At 44.5% G+C, this 23,147-nt stretch overlaps 1 protein-coding gene across 1 annotated transcript; it reads left to right on the plus strand.

Moving 5' to 3' along the window:
- Positions 1-1,984: 1,984 nt before the first annotated feature.
- On the plus strand, positions 1,985-21,213 carry slc17a8 (solute carrier family 17 member 8; the record flags this gene model as incomplete). Its single annotated transcript, XM_084452991.1, has 12 exons — positions 1,985-2,085; positions 7,426-7,681; positions 8,679-8,797; positions 10,559-10,673; positions 12,176-12,263; positions 13,967-14,053; positions 15,182-15,324; positions 15,773-15,922; positions 16,492-16,624; positions 16,810-16,920; positions 20,279-20,406; positions 20,652-21,213. The coding sequence occupies 12 exons, from the start codon at positions 1,985-1,987 to the stop codon at positions 20,991-20,993; spliced, it is 1,773 nt and encodes a 590-aa protein (XP_084309117.1). The 3' UTR covers positions 20,994-21,213.
- Positions 21,214-23,147: the final 1,934 nt, after the last annotated feature.

Here is a 23,147-nt window from a genome sequence, read left to right on the forward strand (position 1 = left end):
CGCGGAAGGACACAATAGTCTCCTCCCTCCCATCGAGCTCCCAAATGGAGCCTCTAGCGGCGACGTACGGTATCGTAGCGTCACATAGGGCGAGAGGCATCACCCCGTCACGAGTTCATGGTCCAGTCTAAACTGGACTGTTTGAGATCCAACTGCAGCCACCTGCTTTATAGGCGTAGGTGAGATTTGAGAGAGGGAGTGCACCTACCTATGGAGGACAAAACCTGTCATAATAATAAAAAAATAAAAAAATAAAAAAATAAAAAAATAAAAAAATAAAAAAATAAAAACAAAAATAAATACATAAATAAATGCACATTATTTATTCATAAATCTGTTCAAATCGGTAGCATTTATCTACGTTTTTAAGTATTCATTTATTTATTAACGTGTTCTTATATTGTTTATTTTTCCAACGCCTGAAAACCTCTCTGAACCCATGGAGGTATAATCTCCTCCGAACGGTACCTGGACATACACGTCACTGCCTCATTCAACCACTAGATAGCGCACAAGGCTTTTACTGGAAGATTCAAATACAGCAGTTACACGATGTCACGTTTGATTTTACTCTTTTTAATCTGGCAAAAAAAATGTAGGCTACATGACTAACATAATAGCTCCTAATTCACATGCCATATGCATTAGGCCTATACTATACTATCTAAATGTATACATCAAAACTGAGTTTAATCACTATAAATGACTATAGTCACAACTCACAACGTAGAAACATGTAGGCTAGTATAGTGATCAGATGCCATGCCCGCATTACATTGAACGTTCGTCTGTGGTATTTCAGGCATGAGGGCCTTATTTATTCGGTCCACGGAGTCCAGGTTATTTATTAGGCTACGGCTCATACAGACTAGGACCTGCAGCGCTGACTGCCCCAAACCTGCCATCACTCTGCCGTCAGTGGCACACTCTCTGCCCACCGCCCTGCAGTCTACGGATGCATTTTTAAAATCTCAAATCTGAATTTTTAAAACACCCCTTTATAATTAATGAGCGGCAAATAAAGGGACTCGGGCTGGAAAAAGACGGGGTTGCCCTAAATTAGGGGAATACCCACCCAAAAGGTGCCATTCGGTAAGAAAACAATATGAGAACAGGTAAGAGTATAGGCTACTTGGCAGAGAAGTCACCAGTAACAGAGCAGCTTTCCCACTAGACAGAGGCCCCGCTGCTGACATGGTATGACCTGGTGAATAGGACATCTGGAACCTGATGGTCGCCTCTTATGTTTCGCGTGCGCACATCTTACACGGCAGCGGGCCGCCGCTCTTGTCTCTGTTGAATGCGGCTTGTCAAGCTTGTCAATATTTAATCCGTCATCCACTGGGCCAGTGTATCAGGTGACCCCGGCCTGGCTGGCTGTGGAGGTGGTGATGGGAGGAGGGGGCGAGCCCCCGAAGCCAGGCGCCCCGTTCCCTCCTCGCCCAGAATGTTTGAGCAACCGGGAGGAGAGGAGATCAAAGAGGGCCGCTCAGTCCGACGTGCACCTATCCAACAGCGCACAATGTCCAGCTGCTGAGTAGGAGGGGGCTCTACTCTGTCACTCTCTCCCCCTCTCTCCCCTTTTCTCTCTTTTTCTCCCTCTTGTGCCTCTCTTCCTATTTGGACCTTCAAGAGGTTACTCTACCTGGTGTCGTGGACCTGAAGGGACACATCCTCATCCCCACCACCATCACCGCCCACTACACCCCCACTAACCCCCCTCCTCACCCACTTATCCTGCCCTCGCCTCCCTGTCAGATCCACTGGCAACGCCTGGCAGAGAGGAGCAACGAGGAGAAGCCCGACATCTGAGGGACCCCTGGCACCACCCTGAAGAGGAGCCCTGCCCCAGCTGTCTGGGAGGATGAGCAGCAACGTCTAGTGGATTTCTAGTCTTTCTCAGAACAAAGCACAGCAGAGAGGCGGACGGACGTTCTAACACAGCCAGAGAGGAGAGGAGGACGCCAGAGAGAAGAGGAGGAAGATGCCGTTCGGAGGGTTTGCAGGGTTGAAGGAGCGGGTTCTCAACCCAGGGAAGGAGGAGGTGAAGAACACCATGGGAGACTCTCTGGGGAACCTGCAGAGGTGAGCACTGGACTGGGAGGGCTTGGGGGACTAGGAGAGCTGGGAGTGATGTTTGAAAGGAGAGAATATAGCTTTGGCTCTGACTGTATTGGTTAAGGCTTCTGATAAGACAAAGATACCATTTGATGATGTTCACTGTTTGAAATTCCCCAACCGTAAACTGTTATTAGATATTCCCTAACCTTAACTCTTGTTAGATATTCCCCAATCCTATCTTGATGCCTAAATACAGAATATTCATTGTGGTTTGTACAGTATGTACCAATGACAGGGGTGTGAAGGTAGGAGGCTGGGGAGAAGCTTGCAGCACTTTAAGCCCAATGTGTTCTGTAGCCTTAGATCCTGGAGATAAATTAATATTTGATTATTTGCTTGCCAGGCAATGCCAGTGATGTAATAACAGATTTTATTTTAAGACAGTGATACATATTTCATATCTGATACATATTTCAGAAGAGGGAGCGAGACCATGGAACCTCCACATATGAGGTAGATTGTTGTCTTTGAGAGAGATAAAACAGTTATGTAGGTAATTTCCTGCTAAATTAACATTTGCATGTTTGAAACCACTGTGTTCACTGTACCATCTGGAACACATCAAGTGAAATATGGTATTTCAAAATTACCTATTCGTAGAGGAGTAAAAAATAATTAAACACATTTAAAGTAAGACATTTAGATTAGGGAAATTTTATCACCATTTCAAACAGTCATCAAACTGACTGTTGATATCGAATTAATTCGACCATTGAAAAGCTAATAACATTGTTAATTAGGCTACTACAGACAATACCAGAATCCGTGGGAAAGATTCTAATAAGCAACTTAAATCAATTATAAACTAATTAAATCCAAACAGAAAAACTAGAGGAGGAAACCCCCTACAGAGATCAGTTTTATGGTGTTGAAAGTGTTGGAAGAAGATTGACTGAGGTTTAATCTAATTCGATGATGAAACCTGCTACTTTTCAGATTGCTCTGGAACAAGCTCTATTATTCAACAAGTCATTTATTATTGATCCTTTTACTCAATCGATTCTGACTTATTTGCCGGCCACTGTCTGGTGTGTACAGTACGTGTGAACTTGTGTAATGAAGACAAAACTCATATATGTGCCTGTTGAATAATGAATTAAACTACTGTGAAGTTTTTTATTGCCTTGATCAGTCAGATCGCTAATTAGGCCTACAGTTAGTGTTACATTCAGTGGTGGGGATCTGTATCCAACTTTGGGGGGGGACACATTTACATTGACATTTTGAAAGAGTATTTTTTTGGGGAGACATCTTCCTACGCGGCTGTATGGTCATTTGAATGCCACTACCCCAATCTAAATATTGGGGGGGACAATTTTAATGATCTCAAATATTGGGGGGGGGACAAGTCCCCCCTTGACCCCCCCACGGTATGGATGTATCAGCTGGAAGGATGATGTTTGGCAGTCCTGGGTGCTTGACTGTAGGAGCTCAAAAGGTGTTGTGCTGAAAAATTAATGACTGCCTGCCAAAAAGCGACTGCCCTTCCCGAAATGAATGCGGAATATTGCAGATTCTGCCTTAAATATAGGCTATATTACTACTATATTAATAGACATTAAACATGAATAGGCTACTTTTTAGAGTCAGATGGTATTATTCTCTCAAGTGTCAGCTGGTAATCAATGATAGGTCTATAGACTGATCGTGTGCCTGTGACGACTGTGATATTCTGTACATTAAACACGCTGCCCTGATGAATATAGCATCTTACTAAGTGTATAGTTATTCCACTCAGACAGAACACACAATCATGAGTTGGTGTGGGGCCCCTGCTGAAATAAGACTCCCCCCAATTCAGGATTGTGAGGGGTAACGATGACAAACATTTCAGGAATTAAACTAGAGGTCATCAGATGCAAGTGTACAGAATTTGGTCAATATCAGACTTTGCTATCCTGAGAAAGAGTCGTTTTTTTGGTGGGGCAGTCGTTTTTCGGCAGGCAGTCGTTTTTTCGGCACAACACCTGTAGTTTACTCCAAGTCAAGAACTTGCAGTCCTTATTAGGGTTGGGTACAATTAGCTGAGAATAACTAAATAGAGGCAGTTGTGAGACCTGATTGACCACACAAAGTGGTCCTGTCCTCCTGTCCGGGTGAATCAGTACCAGTATCAAAGGGAGGATATTGTCAGTCTTAAAACAGACAACTCATCACTGCTTAGCTCATGTTCTGGTTGGTAGTGCCTAGCCCCAACCCTAACTCTTATGACGCAGCCAGCCCTGTCATCGAGGATACCATATACAGTAGATGCAGTATTTTCCCACACACTGAGAGTGTAGTCACTCATCTTTAGCTGTGAATTGATATCCCTCATTAATGCAAATATCATGACATTGAAAAGAAGATTCTTTTTTCCCAGGCTACTGTATTTGTTTGGACAGTATATAGCGGTGTAGCAACTACTTTTTAGAGAGAGTACAGTTTTGTTTTGCAAGATCAAATTTTCTTTACTCTATAGGCTCAGTAGTCACAGTGGAATGGAAATCGATGTTGTCTTCTTGAGGATGGAAAACACTTGATTAAAAAGGTCTGACATGCTCCATGAGTGTTGTGTGGTGAGGGCAGGACATGGTGGCCATGGCCTGTCTTTGACAATGATCATTCGTCCTCACAGCTCTCTCCACACTTTATTTTAGATTCTGTGGAGGCTAGTCGTGCTACAGGACTGAGAGTAGGCGGACTTGGGTGGGAGAGAGAGAGAGAGAGAGTATGTGTGTGTGTGTGTGTGTGGGGGGGGGGGGGGGGGGGGGGGGGGTAAAGCCCAAGCACACTATTTATTATTTGTATTAAACCTTTATTTAACCAGGTAAGAAGCTCTATAGATATAAAATCTCTTTTTCAAGATAGACCTGGCCAAGCGGGCAGCATAAGAACATCCATTTAGGTTACATACAGTAGTATGTAAGTTCTTTAGGATTGGAGCAAAGATAGCGTATGAGATCAGTTCTGGCAGTTTGAAGCCTGGAGGGTGTTCCAGGCGAAGGATGCCGTATATTTAAAAGCGTATTTAACATGTCGACAGTGTTTTTTTGACAAGGGTGGTGAGTTGGTGTTCTCTGAGGTTTTAGTGGCCTATGAGAAATCTTTCTTACCTCTGTGTCTTGTCAGATAAGAACAGTGGATATGAGTTTACAGGTGTATTGTTTGCCCTCTGGTCTATCCAGAAAACTTGACAGGGAACCTAGTGTCCCCGCCCCCCGCCTTCCTCGGTTTCAAACTCCGACCCCCGCACCTCTCTGAACCACTCCAGGCACTCAGATGCAGAGGACTAGACTAGACTACACAAGACATGTGCTGTCGGATTTGCTTTCAGCATGTTTACAACAATAGATTTACAGTTAGAGGAGGGCCCCCCCCCGACACCTTCATTGATTTGTTCCTGCAGGAGAACTCAGGTGTGGATCTGAGGCAGACAGATGAAAGCGTTTGCTGTGAGCTGCAGGGGAAGGGAGGGATGGGCACTGTAGGTAATGGAGCAGGTGTGGGGAAAGGGGTCGAGGGGAGCCAGTTAACAGACGCGCACTGACCTTTTCACAGCTACATTCTGGATTCACCTTCTGACCCCTCAGAGACAGTGGTTTTGGTCTAAAATAATGTTTAAAAAGACTGAAAGGTATGCTGATAATGATCGTCCGTGTTAGGGTTTGTCGGTGGTTGGACCCAAGGATACAGACGAGAGGCGCCTGCGCAGGTATAAGGTTTTAATTCTCACAAATGGCGGACATGAGGAGCACAGGAGCAACACTAACACTTGACAATGGACCGACGAGGACAGAGGAAACATGAGGGCTGAAATACACAGGGAGAACAATAGGGAATGAGGTGCAAGTGAACGACAAGACACAACGAGACACAGGTGCATACAATCACCAGTCAAAGACATGGAGGGATTCCAAACAAGACACCAACACAAGGGCAGAGGAAGCTACGTAGGACTCAAGGGAAACGGGGGGGGGGGGGACTAGTGGAGGACACTGACTAAACACAGGGAAGAGACAGGACAATGAACACAAGACAATACACACTGGGAGGCAAAATAGTTCAGAGGTGACAAGTGTGCAAGGGTCTCAGGGGGGAGTGCCGGGGAGTGCAGGGTAGGAGGGCTGCAGCAGGCAGGCATGACCCGGCAGGTTCCAGGGTCAGGTGTGTCGCGGAGTCATCCCTCCATCCCCTCTGTTACTCATCCCTCCACCCACTCCTGTTACTCATCCCTCCATCCCCTCTGTTACTCATCCCTCCATCCCTTCTGTTACTCTGTTACACCAGTGTTTGCCATGTCTCTCCTATGATGTTATGAGCCTCTCTTACTCTGAAAATGTAATTTAATGTTATTTATTGCTTTATAAATGTTCTTAGCCGGTAGACAAACATACTCCAGGAGCTTGCTCGGTCGCCTTGTTGAGAGGGGTCAAGGAAGAATTTTTACAGCTCACTTATCTGGCCCCCGGGTGATTACTGTTTTTTTGCTTCCCTCTGGAATATGTAGGGGTGGGACATCTGCCCACCTCCCTCGTTCTCTGTAAAGCGCATTGTGTTGCCTCTGGGTATGAAATGCGCTATACAAATAAAGCTTTGATTGATTGATTGACTCATCCCTCCATCCCCTCTGTTACTCATCCCTCCATCCAGCCAGAGTCTTAACAACAACTAAGATGAGAGAGCATATTACTCCAATTTTAGCACCATTGCACTGGCTCCCAGTTACCTTTACAATTGATTTTAAAATTATTTTACTTGTTTTTACGGCACGCAGTTGTCTATCACTTTCCTACCTCACAGATTGCTTGTCCGAGTATGTTCCAAACCATCCCCTTAGGTCGTCCAGTGCTGACCTGCTCCATGTGCAAAAACATGAAGGCAGCCTTCTGTTTTTATGGACAGCCGGTTTGGAGCTAGCTCCCTCTGCACATTAGACAGGCAACAAGTGTACAGTAGATTGAAACAGCTCAAGACCCACTTTTTTACTCTTGCTTTTAGTTGATTTGATCTTTTATGTCAGTGTTGTTTCATTGCTCTTATTTTGATCATGTTCCTATCTTAATGTTGTTTTATGTTGTGGAGTTTCATTTATAGCCTATTAGTTCTGCTTACCCTGTTATTTATTGTCTACTTGATCTTGCTTTTTTATCTCTTTTATTGCCTTTACCTGATGATGTTTTTTTTAAAGATGCATTTTATGTAAAACACGTTGAGCTGCATTTTATGTCATGAAAAGTGGTATACAAATAAAGTTGGTTATTATTATTATTATTATTATCCCCTCCGTTACTCATCCCTCCACCCCTCCACTTTGACCTGCAGGAAGATGGATGGAACCAACGTGGACAAGGAGGACCACATCGAGCTGACGGAGGACGGGCGCCCAGTGGCGGCGCGCCCGCACAACCCGCCGCTGCTGGACTGCAGCTGCTGTGGTCTGCCCAAGCGTTACATCATCGCCATGCTCAGCGGCCTGGGCTTCTGCATCTCCTTCGGCATCCGCTGTAACCTGGGCGTGGCCATAGTGGAGATGGTCAACAACAACACCGTCTACATCAACGGGACTCCCGTTCTGCAGGTGTGTGTGTGTGTGTGTGTGTGTGTTGGTTAGCCTGTTGTAGGCCTGTTGAAGGAGGCCTGTAGCCAGTACTGTAGGTTAACCTGCATTCTAAAAAAAGACAAGGGTGCTGGATACAAACATTTATAACTCTCTGAAAAAAGGTTCCAGATAGAACACCTAAGGTCCCAGATAGAATCAATTTCAGGTTCCATTTAGGGTTCCAAGTAGTACCTTACAGACTGGAAAAGGTTCTATCTGGAGTGTAAGCTAACCTACCTTTTTTCAGAGGGTTCTTCTATTGATACAAATTGGTTCTATATAGCATATGGGAACTGTTCCATAGGAAGGAGGCGTTTCCATAGGAGGGAGGCGTGTTCCATAGGGCAGAGGCGTGTTCCATAGGAAGGAGGCGTGTTCCATAGGGCAGAGGCGTGTTCCATAGGAAGGAGGCGTGTTCCATAGGAAGGAGGCGTGTTCCATAGGAGGGAGGCGTGTTCTATAGGAGGGAGGCCGGAAGCGTGTCCCTTAACTGTGTGTCAAGTTACCATGCATTACTCAGCCAGGCACCATGAATATTTCTGCATGTGTCATAACTGGCTCATTAATCACCTATACACACTAGATGATGACTAAATCTTTAATTATTCCACTTAATTCATCCAATTAATCATGTACTGTCCCTCTGATATCAAGTACAACCTAACTACTGCAGTGGTATTAGCATGATATTCAACAACCGATGCTTACATGGAGAAGTTCAAGTGTTGTTTTAAAGGTTAGCCACACCAACACATACCCTTCAACTGGTTCAATCTACTGTCCACAACAAAATACTGTCAGAATCACACACACACACACACGCACACACACACACACACACACACACACACACACACACACACACACACACACACACACACACACACGCACGCAAACACACACACACACACACGCACGCAAACACACACACACACACATTTTGCATGAATGAATGTTCTCTATCTGTGTCCTCCAGAAAGCTCAGTTTAACTGGGACCCGGAGACGGTGGGTCTGATCCACGGCTCCTTCTTCTGGGGATACATCGTCACCCAGATCCCCGGCGGCTTCATCTCCAACAAGCTGGCAGCCAACCGGTGAGGTGGTGGTTAAAGTGGTGTGTATGAGTGTGTGTGTGTGTGTGTGTGTGTGTGTGTGTGTGGCACTGTGAGGGTTAAGGTGGCGTGTGTGTGTGTGTGTGTGTTTGTGTGTGTGTGTGTGTGTGTGTGTGTGTGTGTGGTACTGTGAGGGTTAAGGTGGTGTGTGTGTGTGTGTGTGTGTGTGTGTGTGTGTGTGGTACTGTGGGGGTTAAGGTGGTGTGTGTGTGTGTGTGGCACTGTGAGGGTTAAGGTGGCGTGTGTGTGTGTTTGTGTGTGTGTGGTACTGTGAGGGTTAAGGTGGTGTGTGTGTGTGTGTGTGGTACTGTGAGGGTTAAGGTGGTGTGTGTGTGTGTGTGTGTGGTACTGTGAGGGTTAAGGTGGTGTGTGTGTGTGTGTGTGTGGTACTGTGAGGGTTAAGGTGGTGTGGTGTGCAGAGCCAGGGGAGCTGATGGGCTGATAACGGCTCCTCTGTAATAAAACCTTCACAGGAAAAGACGACACGCAGCTGACAGAGTTAATAATGAAAGATCCTGACTCTGATTTCTCCCTGAAACGACAGACTCTGGAATATTACAAGTGTCACTTACACTCTGGAAAACAGGAGAGGCCGTTAGAGGAGGTGGGGGTTGGGGGCGGGGGGGGGTTGGTGAAGAAGCAGAAATGCGTGGTTCACAATGAGATCTCTCTATCAGTAGATCAGTATGCGATCTCTCTATCGGTAGATCAGTATGCCGTCGTCTCTGTCTGAGTCATTTTGGGGTATCACCTGTCTAAGGGAGAGACCCAGAGATTGACAGACTGAGTAGACCAGGTACGAATAGATCTTCTGACACGAAGAAGAAAGAGCATACATGCCTGTCTGCTTAACACCCGCATCTAGAAAAGGTCCAACATTGGCCAGTAATGAGGTATGTGATTGAAACTGCATAGCCTTGATTAATAATAGGCTATTGTGTGAGGGCCAGGTGAACCCACACTGTATGCATTCATTGACTGGCCTTTAAATTCAGGTTAATGGAAGAGATGCATAAAGATGACGCAGTTCTGATTTGACTTCATTAAAGCTGCTTGTAGCGCAGCGCAATGTGCATACAGCACCTGCAGTACGCCTAAAAACCACAGAAGAAGAGGTCATCAGAACTGGGTCGTGGCTAGATGGGGTACAGCTACGGCTGGTGTAAAAGGATGGTAAAGGCTAGTTCCCATAAACGCAGAGGCCATTTAGGGTTAAGGTTAGGGTTAAGTTAAAAGGAGAAAATGTATAGATGCTTAAGGAATGTAGAAGTTATTACTTTAGCTAGTTAAATAAGCTTTGGGTAATCTGATTATGGCTTAATCTAACCTATCATTGGCTGAGCTTGATAAACTGTACAGTGTTTTTAGATATTCTAGGTTTGAGTAACCAAACCCAGCAGTAGCTAGAGAGTGATGCAGTGCATGGTGTAACAGCACAGCATAGGGTTGAGAAGCAAAGAGTTAGAATTGTATTTAATCAAGAATGCTTTGATTTCAACGATAGATAGATCATTAAAGGCTTGATATTTGATATTTATGAAGCAGTATTAAAACGCCACCATCACTGCTGCCACTGCCCGCACCCATGCGCACCCTTGCCAACCCCGCTAGCACAGGGTCCCCCCACATAACAAATCCCAATTTAACCACTGGCCGTAGCTGTACCCCATCTAGCCACAACCTCAGAACTGCGCCTCCACCATCGTTGTCCTGTCCTGTATGATCACAGCTGTGTTTGCGCAGGGTGTTCGGGGCGGCCATCTTCTTGACCTCGGTGCTGAACATGTTCATCCCGTCAGCCGCCAGGGTGCACTACGGCTGTGTGATGTTTGTCCGCATCCTGCAAGGCCTGGTGGAGGTGAGAGGCCCTCCTACGGTAGCCCATCATCTCTCTCTACTCTCTCATTCACACTAGCTACAGTACAGTAGACATCAACCTTCTCCACTCCACAGTAGGCTTACAATAGATATCAACCTTCTCCATACTGTATCAACCTTCACCATACCACCTACAGTACCATAGATATCAACCTTCTGCACACTACTTACAGTACCTACAATAGATACAGTATCAACCTTTTCCACACTAGCTTGAGTACCTACAGTAGATAGGCTTGAAAAACCCTAGCCAGCTCCATTAACTGAAGAAAGAAAACATACACGCACCTGTGCCCAACCAGGTCCGGTACCCACTGTACCCAGATAGCAAGCGGATGTGTAATGATTCTGGGCCATATATGGGCTGGAACTAAGCCACAAGAGCCAGATCTGGCTTGTATATGGCCCAGATCCGCTTGCTATCTGGGTATAAGCGGGCTTCGTCTGCACATCTGTGCCTAGCCAAAACTTTCAGCGAGGAGACTGTGGGCTCAGCAAAGTCTGCGCCCTGTTGGGCTCTGCTAGACTCATAGAACTAGGGTTACAATACGTAAACCGTCGTTCTATCTCCTGGAGCTCCGCCCCACAGGGAAAGCTCCTATTGGCATAAGCGGAGCTTCATGACCGCACCTTACACTCTTGCTGGACCCGTTAACAAAAACTGTCCAGCCAGGACACAAGCCAGGTCTCCAAGGTGAGACCATACCTTCTCCACACTAGCTACACAGTGAGACCATACCTTCTCCACACTAGCTACACAGTGAGACCATACCTTCTTCACACTAGCTACACAGTGAGACCATACCTTCTCCACACTAGCTACACAGTGAGACCATACCTTCTCCACACTAGCTACACGGTGAGACCATACCTTCTCCACACTAGCTACACAGTGAGACCATACCTTCTCCACACTAGCTACACAGTGAGACCATACCTTCTCCACACTAGCTATACAGTGAGTCCATACCTTCTTCACACTAGCTACACAGTGAGACCATACCTTCTCCACACTAGCTACACAGTGAGACCATACCTTCTCCACACTAGCTACACGGTGAGACCATACCTTCTCCACACTAGCTACACAGTACAGAGTATCAACCTTCTCCACCTGTAGAGTCATTTTCCACTGTAAAAAGACCTGGTGGAATTGAGAGGCCAACAGCCAATCATTTTCAGTTAGGGTGCTACATACTGTAGCACTAGCCTTGTGAGACCATCCTGATCTGCAGATCAGCAGAGAGAAACTGAACGTGAACTCGCAAGATAAGGATGTTCTCATGAGGCTAACATGGAACAATAGAAACATTTAATTGAGAATGCAACAAATTATGACAGACATACATTTAAAGCCAGTGCATCACGGCAGTATTATGTTAAAATAAACAAACAAGGACGACACAGTATACTGTAGGCTTCTTCCGTGTTGTTGAAGGCCAGCCCATTCAGAGCGCCTCGGCCTCTCCTGTCTCCCTCCAGGGTGTCACCTACCCAGCATGCCACGGGATGTGGAGCAAATGGGCTCCACCTCTAGAACGCAGCAGACTGGCCACCACCTCCTTCTGTGGTAAGTGATGATGATAAAGCTTAGTTACAGCTGGATTTTAAACTGTTTCCATTGGTTTTTGAAAGAGAGCTACAGCAGAGAATCAAAGTGAAATTGATTTTCTACCACGTGTTGAAGATCATGGATCTAGTTATTCCATAAATAGTGTACTTGTAGATCTATGCTGTAGGATGGTTGAGGATTTGATTCAATTCGATAATGGCAACACTTATACTGTAGGTGAAATGAAAAATAAGTACACACACACACACACACATATTGGACACACATCAAATGGAGTGATTTAGGGGAGCGTCCACACACACACACACACACACACACACACACACACACACACACACACACACACACACACACACACACACACACACACACATTAGTTTGAATGGAGTAATTTAGGGGCGCGTCCACTGTCGCCTGTTCAGAGATGGTTAGCATCCAGTGTGAATGGCAGAGAGGAGGAACTGGAGATGCTTGTTTTGTTTGGCAGATGTTGGCCGCTGAAACTTATTAAAACAGCCATATTCCATAATACACTGATGTCATGACAACCCACGCATCATAACCCTCTTGATGGGGCCTGTGAATGAAGGTTGGAGGATTAGGGTTCTCCTGCCCACTCAGAAGGACTTCCTCTCCTATTCAGCCTAATGAAGTGAAATGTTGCCTACTGTCCCAAAGCACAGTCACTCTCCCCGGTCTATTCAAACCAGGAGTGTTTATAATCCCATCAGAGAAAAGAATATATATTCAAATCCTCTCGCCTCACAGACAGTGCCAACCGTGAGCTCATTTTGTCAACAACCATTCAGTGAGTCCATTACAGTTGCTGACGCATTGTTTGCAGTCGGATCGGACATGTCTCTTTTTCCCTGTGCAGAGTTGGATATTTACTGAGGGATACAGTTGGCATCTAAATATCAGTAATGTTTAACCGCATACTGTCTAGGTCATGATATACTGTAGGCCACCAGGAGGTTTAAAACAGATGTCAATATTTTATTCTTGGAAGGGCATCACTGAGATCTAGTCAGTCATTTCAGTTGAGGAAAAGCTACAGAATTCCTCTTAATCATTCCATAACGTGGCCCCAGAACTAGCAGTTTGTGCAGGGCCGGCTCTAGGCCACTGTATGCAGGCATGACATCGGGGTGGCTGATGCACAATGAGTGGGTCTGCTGGTCTGCTTGGTCTGCTGGTCTGGTCTGCTGGTCTGGTCTGCTGGTCTGGTCTGCTGGTCTGCTTGGTCTGCTGGTCTTCTTGGTCTGCTGGTCTGCTGGTCTAGTCTGCTGGTCTACTTGGTCTGCTGGTCTGGTCTGCTGGTGTGCTGGTCTGATCTGCTGGTCTGCTGGTCTAGTCTGGTCTGCTGGTCTGCTTGGTCTGCTGGTCTGCTTGGTCTGCTGGTCTGCTTGGTTTGCTGGCCTGCTTGGTCTTCTTGGTCTGCTGGTCTGCTGGTCTAGTCTGCTGGTCTGCTTGGTCTGCTGGTCTGCTGGTCTGCTTGGTTTGCTGGTCTGCTGGTCTAGTCTGCTGGTCTGCTTGGTCTGCTGGTCTGGTCTGCTGGTGTGATTGTCTGATCTGCTGGTCTGCTTGGTCTACTGGTCTGCTGGTCTGGTCTGCTGGTCTGCTTGGTCTGCTGGTTCTGCTTGAAGGAAGAGCCATAAAGTGAATTGTTTGAAATGATGATGTTCCTGCTGTGTCCCCAGGGTCCTATGCTGGAGCCATGGTAGCCATGCCGCTAGCAGGAGTGATGGTGCAGTACGTAGGGTGGCCCTCGGTGTTCTACATCTATGGTGAGATCTGTCACAACATGAACATGTGCTGTGTTGGTAGATGTGAAGTGTGTAATTCCCAAACACTATGCCTATATAGACCAAATGTTGGTCCACTGACTTTAACCCCTCAGGATCTCCACAATAAAGACTGATTTAATCTTCAGAAATATGATCATTAGGGTATAGGATATACGTATTTTAGCTGATCTAATAAAAGTTATTTTTCAAATAGAGGATATTGTGTTTTGGAATGAAACATGTCATATGTGAGATGGGACCCACACAGAGATAGTACAGTGCATATGTGGTCCCAGAGCAAAACCAAGAAGAAGAAGACTTGTTAAAAAGATGCTTTGAAGTTCTGATACTCTACATAGAGGAAATGACCAAAGATAGGATCACCCAGACAGGTCTATGATCTATATCTAAATATAGATGAACCTAGTCTTAGATTTATGAATGTACAGTCCAAATTAAGAATGATTTATAACACCAGCTTTCACGGATTGCATAATGAGAGGGTGATCCCCAGTGGCTGAGCAATGTTTCATAGAATACACTAGGTGTCACTTTAGTGACATGTAGCTAAAGCATAGTTGTCGTCTTCATTCCTGCAGCATTACACAGGACTCATGTAAATCTCTAATCACTTAGTTTAGTAAGCTTGATTAAATATCTGAGCTGTTAGCTGATCCAGACTGAGCACAATCACACCATCTCTGTCTCAATATAACCACTATGAGATCTAATCTTCTGATGAAATGACTAAAATGAATGTTTCCCTGGCTGGACACCATGACTAATCCCTGCTTCATTTTGTTTCAATAATGAAGAGTGTGGTGTATCCAGAGCAGGTCAAGGCCCATTCTAATGAGACTGTTCTGTCAACCTGACAGGAATTTACCACAAAACTGTTCCAGATAAAACCTATTTTCAGATCACACAAAACTAAAATGTTTGTAACCCCAAACGGTTTTGTCTGACCTGAAAAGGGGTTCTACTGTATCTGGAGCCACTGTTACTTATATCTCTACAAGCTACAGAGCGTCTTTTTTCCTCAGAGTATACATGAAGGCTTTTCTTATGTATTTATACCCACAGGGTAGCAAGGATGGTGACCTGTGTGATTTTTCTGGTCTGTTCTAGGTGTATTTGGGATCATCTGGTACATCTTCTGGCTACTGCTGGCCTATGGGAGCCCTGCCGACCACCCAACCATCACCGAGGAGGAGAGGACCTACATAGAGACCACCATAGGAGAGGGGGTTAACCTACTGAGTGCAACTGAGGTGAGCTTCTCTTCTCATACTCACACACACAGCCACAGAGATGTGCCTCTCTCAGGGAACCCAGCACTAATGTCATACCCTCTCACACATACAGTACAGTACATTGATGTGCATATTACTGTATCATTCATTCATTCATTCATTCATTCATTCATTCATCATTCATAACCTTTATTTAGTTTCTCGGGAATACAATTGAGGGGCAGGCCCTCATTTTCAATGTAGCCAAGATTACAAAACAAGCAGCAACAATAAAAACAATGGTAAACAATAAGATGTTATCACAAATAACAATATAATTTAAAATTAAACACAATAAACCAGTACAGATAAAGAATATAAAATAAGAACAACTTGTATAATCAGTAGTCGGTCAGTTATCTCCAGGACACTGATGCATACGTTTATGTATATATCGTATCTCCTCTGTTCTCTCTCACCATCTCAGAAATTCAAGACCCCGTGGCGTCGTTTCTTCACCTCCATGCCCGTCTACGCCATCATTGTGGCCAACTTCTGCCGCAGCTGGACCTTCTATCTTCTCCTGATCAGCCAGCCGGCCTACTTCGAGGAGGTCTTCGGGTTTCCCATCAGCAAGGTTATTTATTCAAGCCTTTATTTAAACAGGTAAAATCACATTGATACCCAGGGGCTCATTTACAAGTGCGACCTGGATCAAACAGCAGCAACAATCAGGGCAAGTTACGGGGCAACAAGACAACAACAATAGGACAAGGCAACATAATAATAAAAAGACACAAAGTGGCATCACTAAGACATAAAAGCAGATACAAAATGTACAGTTAAATACAAGGACATCAAAGTATAAAATGCTAAAAGGGGAGAGAGGGTCAACTTGGAGTACAGGAGCAAATCATAGACACACTCAATATTCCTGAATAACAATTTAAAACTCGTAAGAGGGATCAAGTCTGACAGCTTCAGGCTAAGCTGTAGCGCGTTCCAGGAGGAAGGGGCCGCATAGGAAAACGCCTTCTTGTGGGCGTCACAAGCACAGAAGCCTGGTCAAAACCAATAAGAAAACAAATGGTCTGAGGTAGAGCAGAGAGCGTGGACCAGCAGAATCAAGTTTATCATGGTCTTTGTTGCGTTAGCCTAGCTATAGCCTCCGTTCTAATCTGTGTCACCTGTGTGTCCTGTCTCCAGGTGGGGCTCCTGTCGGCTGTACCTCACATGGTTATGACTATCGTGGTTCCCATCGGAGGCCAGCTGGCAGATTTCTTACGCAGTAACAAAATTATGTCGACCACGAATGTCCGTAAAGTCATGAACTGTGGAGGTAAAGTAGCATGGAACGATTGGTAGGGGTATGACTTGGCTTAACTTGAGGCCTAAGACCATTTTTCAGTCTTAGCTGAGTTGTATTCTATTCTATTGTGGAGAAGGGAGAGTTTAACTCATAATGTAAATCCAGTACTGTATTATTGTGACTGAGCCCTGGGACACTGTGGTCTGTCCCTACAGGCTTCGGTATGGAGGCCACTCTGCTGCTGGTGGTGGGTTTCTCACACACGCGGGGTGTGGCCATCTCCTTCCTGGTTCTGGCTGTGGGCTTTAGTGGGTTTGCTATCTCAGGTAACACCTCTGTTCAGTTTCAACTTCACACACAGCAGATGTGTTGTTCTGTATCTGTCATGAAACAATCACATTTCTTTGCAGCTGTTATACAGTACATGCACACGGACTAAGGGCAATTGTGCAATTTCTCCCTGGGGATCAATAAAGTACCTTCTACTACTATCACTACTCCTACTACTACTACTACTACTACTACTACTACTACTACTACTACTACTACTGCACTACAAGTGGGAGAGCATGGGTTTGAATCCCACCCTGGGCAAGCCCTTAACATGGGTTATATTGGTGCCATGACCCAGATGCCCAGTGGTGTGGAATGAGTTTAGAGGGGTGAGCGTAACCGAGCAACAAAGTGTCCTCGTGAGTCCCAGGTACTTAGCGAGTGGTTGGTTAAATTCACTCCTCAAAGGAGCGCTAACAGTCCCTCCAGGAGGGACGTCCCTACTGTATTGGCGCAACTGTTAGTGCGTCTGCCTCACAAGTGGGTGAGTGTGGGTTTGAATCCCGCCCTGGGCAAGCCCGTAACATGGGTTACACTACTACTACTACTACTACTACTACTACTGGTACTAGGCCTACTACTACTATTACTACTACTACTAGGCCCACTGTACTACAACTACTACTACTAGGCCTACTGTACTACTACTACTACTACTACTACTACTACTACTACTACTACTACTACTACTACTACTACTGCTGCTGTGCTGTGCTGTTGCTGTTGCTGTTGCTGTTGCTGTTGCTGTTGCTACTGCTACTACTACTACTAATACTACTACTACCACTACTACTACTACTACTACTACTACTACTGGTACTACTACTACTACTACTACTACTACTACTACTACTACTACTACTAGGCCCACTGTACTACAACTACTACTACTAGGCCTACTGTACTACTACTACTACTACTACTACTACTACTACTACTACGACTACTACTACTACTACTACTACTGCTGCTGCTGTGCTGTTGCTGCTGCTACTACTACTACTATTACTACTCCTCCTCCTCCTACTACTACTACTACTACTGGTACTACTACTACTACTACTACTACTACTACTACTACTACTACTACTACTACCACTACTACTACTACTGCTACTAGTAGGCCTACTGTACTACTACTACTACTACTACTACTGCTACTACTACTACTACTACTACTACTACTACTACTGCTACTACTACTACTACTACTAGGCCCACTGTACTACAACTACAGTACTACTACTAGGCCTACTGTACTACTACTACTACTACTACTACTACTACTACTACTACTACTACTACTGCTGCTGTGCTGTTGCTGCTGCTACTTCTACTACTAATACTACTACTACTACTACTACTACCACTACTACTACTACTACTACTGGTACTACTACTACTACTACTAGGCCCACTGTACTACAACTACTACTACTAGGCCTACTGTACTACTACTACTACTACTACTACTACTACTACTACTACTACTACTACTGCTGCTGCTGTGCTGTTGCTGCTGCTACTACTACTACTATTACTACTACTACTACTACTACTACTACTACTACTACTACTACTACTACTGGTACTACTACTACTACTACTACTACCACTACTACTACTACTACTGCTACTAGTAGGCCTACTGTAGTACTACTACTACTACTACTACTACTACTGCTACTACTACTACTACTACTACTACTACTACTACTAGGCCCACTGTACTACAACTACAGTACTACTACTAGGCCTACTGTACTACTACTACTACTACTACTACTACTACTACTACTACTACTACTACTACTACTACTACTACTGCTGCTGCTGTGCTGTTGCTGCTGCTACTACTACTACTAATACTACTACTACCACTACTAGGCTACTACTACTACTACTGGTACTACTACTACTACTACTACTACTAGGCCCACTGTACTACAACTACTACTACTAGGCCTACTGTACTACCACTACTACTACTACTACTACTACTACTACTACTACTACTACTACTACTACTACTGCTGCTGCTGTGCTCTTGCCTGCTGCTACTACTACTACTATTACTACTACTCCTACTCCTACTACTACTACTACTACTACTACTACTACTACTACCACTACTACTACTACTGCTGCTACTAGTAGGCCTACTGTACTACTACTACTACTACTACTACTACTACTACTACTACTACTACTACTACTACTACTGCTGCTGCTGTGCTGTTGCTGCTGCTACTACTACTACTAATACTACTACTACCACTACTACTACTACTACTACTGGTACTACTACTACTACTACTACTACTACTAGGCCCACTGTACTACAACTACTACTACTACTAGGCCTACTGTACTACCACTACTACTACTACTACTACTACTACTACTACTACTACTACTACTACTACTGCTGCTGCTGTGCTCTTGCCTGCTGCTACTACTACTACTATTACTACTACTCCTACTCCTACTACTACTACTACTACTACTACTACTACTACCACTACTACTACTACTGCTACTAGTAGGCCTACTGTACTACTACTACTACTACTACTACTACTACTACTACTACTGCTGCTACTACTACTACTACTACTACTACTACTACTGCTACTACTACACCTACTACTACTACTAGGCTGTACTACTACTACTACTACTACTACTACTACTACTACTACTACTAGTTCTACTGAGAGCGGCATATAGAATTTTACTGATTAGTAACTGGGCTCAAGTGAACCAGGTGTGTGAGGCAAAATGAAAGTCTTCAAATCTGAGCATTTATGAATAAACAAACACTGAATAAGAAGTTATATCGTGTTTTAGTAGTCTTTTTAGATATTTATTAAGTTTCTCTTTTTGTTTTGCTTCTTGGTTTCATACTCGGTTGAAAAGCAGTTGGAAGCTGACTGCAGCATTCCTACTCTGTTCAACCAGCAGCAGAATGCTTTCAGAGCTCTGCTGAACCTCCTACACAGAGACAATCAACCTGAATATTTTATACACCGTTGGCAGGGAAACCATAGAACATTTTTTTATTTTTCCTACTGGATTCATGCACTACATTAGTGGGGCTAGCGGATACGGTGAATGGTTGTAATTCAAATTTCATTGCTGGCAGCCAGCAACATACATGGAACCATTTGATATCATGGACTCTCGAAGGATTAATCTACTATAAATCTTGGGCTAAAGGAGATCTGAAATAAACAAACAAACTATCAAGCAAATAAACCAATAATACCAACAGTGATTAACACTCCCCCTCCTGGACAGTTCTCTGTTCTGATGAACATTCCCCCTCTGGCACGGTTCTCTCTCCTCCAGGTTTTAATGTAAACCACCTGGACATCGCCCCCCGCTACGCCAGCATCCTGATGGGCATCTCCAACGGAGTGGGGACCCTATCAGGGATGGTGTGTCCGCTGATCGTTGGAGCCCTGACCAAAAACAAGGTAGGCTGCAGGAACCAAAGAGATATAGGTATAGGAAATTATAGGTCATTTAGATGGTTGTATCCTTCCACACCTTCTGATATTACTATGGACATTTTGTTGTTATGTCTGGTCCATGGAACATCGTCACTGGTGTTATCACAATGTTATTACACAGAAATAAAGCACCTTCTTAACGTATCTGTAATGAAATATTTACATGGATGTAATATCAAGGTAGCAAATATCTCCATCCCATCCTCTAGACGCGTCTGGAGTGGCAAAATGTGTTTGTGATCGCGTCCATGGTGCACTACTCCGGGGTCATCTTCTACGCCATCTTTGCTTCGGGGGAAAAGCAGGAATGGGCAGATCCGGAAGACACGGGTGACGACAAGGTCGGCATCCTGGATGAGGATGAACTGGCGGAGGAGGCGGAGCTCACCAGCGATGTCACCATGGCGACTAAGAGGAGCTACGGCACCACAGAAAGCTCCTCTGGCCGTAAGAAAGGCTGGAAGAAGAACAGAGGGGTCAGCATACAGGAGGAGGAGGAGGACGGAAACCAACATTGTGGGAATGGAAACCACCAGGACCATTATCAGTGATGCGCCTCTAGGGGCAAGAACTTCCCTTTCCCCCTCCTCACAAACATGGAGTGGACAGTGAAGGGTCAGATTCATGCCTGTTAAAGGTCATGCAGAACTGTTCAAGGTCATACAGACATACATCTATTGTTCATCACACACTGGACTCTTCATGTTGTTTGGTCAATTTAATAATTTGATGGTTTTACCTCATACAGAAATTATTTGTATTTTGAACCAAAATTCGGCTGACAGACCGACCCCCTTCATTAGACTGAATGTGTTACACATAGTGAAACATATTTGTGTGGCTTACTGTACCTATTATGTTGTACATAGTTTTGAGAGGGTTTTGTGTCAGCTATGCAAAGTAAAGATAGCGTGTGTTTCTGTTGAATGTGACTGAGGTGGCACCAAGCATTAGAGCAGGTCAAACACAGTGTTCGCTGTGGTTTCCTTTGCTTTTACTGATTGGCTACTGCCCAGTGATGACACTCCAAACTCCATCAGCTCTGCCTGCTCTCCATGCTAAAGCAGACCCCAGCTGCCACACCACTCCTCTCAATGCACTAGTCACAGTATTATTCCTCTTTATTTATGGTGCTGAGCTCTCAGTAGGACCAGTGGACAGGTCAATGTCACATACATACAGTATAGTACAGGTTAATGTCACATACATAGGCCTACAGTACAGAGGGTTGATGTCACCTACCATGCAATCAGCTGTAGCTCTCAGATTTTCATTTCTGAATGTAAATAAGGGGTATATAAACTACTCCTTAACGTCGTGCAATCCGTCAATCCAAACAATGCATTTTCAAAGAATGTGAAAAAAGATATGACAAATATTTGTTTAAATCTGCAGCAGAAGATTAATAACCAAGAGGGCCTACTGAAAGGAAATATATAAAATGTTACTTTTGTACAGTGAATTATTTTTTCATCCTTTTGTTTGCTTTTTGATTTGATATACAGTATGCACTTTAATATTTATAGCTTTGCCAGCTTTTATCATTGATGTTGTTTATTCTGATTCTGTATTGAGGTTCATGGTTTTATGAATGTAACCACCATTATGTCAGCAATGATGGACAATGGAGTCATGTGAACGAAGTTGTCCTTCATCTCACCACCAATTGTTCATTAGAAAATTGAATGTGGTGAATTCACCATCAAAGTGCATTTGTCAATCGCTTTCATGGAAAATAAATCAGTTTGAAACACATTACTTGTCAAAGCAGTAGAGGCTATGTATGTATGTGGTCTTTATAACTCACCAAAATAACTATATCCCCCAGCCACATGTAGTGTTCAGATGGATGTTTGTTTTACTGAGCAGACTCTCCAGAGATCAGACACACCTCCTAATTACTGTATGTGGTGTAGAAGCTACTGGTTTGGAACAATGTTTGTCTGATGAGTAGCCCTACTTGTGACTGAAAAGACCAAACATTGCCTCTGGATGCTGGATGTCTTTGGTCTATCGGTAGATGTTTAGGCTGCCATGTGGAAGGTTGGTGGCTCAATCCCCACCAGTTACACGGTCATGACTAAAAACAACATGAATCCATGCCTGCCCCCATCTTAGTTGGACTCTCTTCATCTGGCACAAATGACAAAATGTACACTCTACAGACAACACTAGGCTGCCTGTTGATGTTAGTGGTCTGAGATTAGAGGTCTGAATCGTTGTGAAGGCTCCACAGAAAGCTGTTTCCCATCACCCTCAGTAAACATCCTCTGTCTTATCTCTTCTGTTAAACACATCTCCAGCAGTCAGCACCATTCTCACACCAGCAGATAATTAGTAAGACACTTTATTGAAACGGTCTTACAAAACCACATGTTAAGCTGTGTATTGTCGAACCTACTAGCTGCACACATACACAGCAGAGTGCTACTGTATGTGAGTGCCTGTAATTGTCTGTTTTACAGCTTCACTTAAACCCTATTTGACTGACTTATGGAGAGAGGAATGCTGAGTAATTAGATTTATCTGCCATTATATGTTAACGAACGGCTGTGCAGGTCGACAGGGTTCAAGGTCGCGGACGTTGTTATTGTCCTTGAGGGCTTGTTAGAGGATAGAGAGCAGCTGTCCCCTACTACAGCGTTTGAACCGCTTATCTCTCCTTCATCCATGGTTTTACTGTGTGGAGGTGATTCATAGCTCAT

This window comes from Borostomias antarcticus (genome assembly GCF_949987555.1).
Source record: "Borostomias antarcticus genome assembly, chromosome: 18".
In the NCBI taxonomy this organism is placed as follows: domain Eukaryota; kingdom Metazoa; phylum Chordata; class Actinopteri; order Stomiiformes; family Stomiidae; genus Borostomias; species Borostomias antarcticus.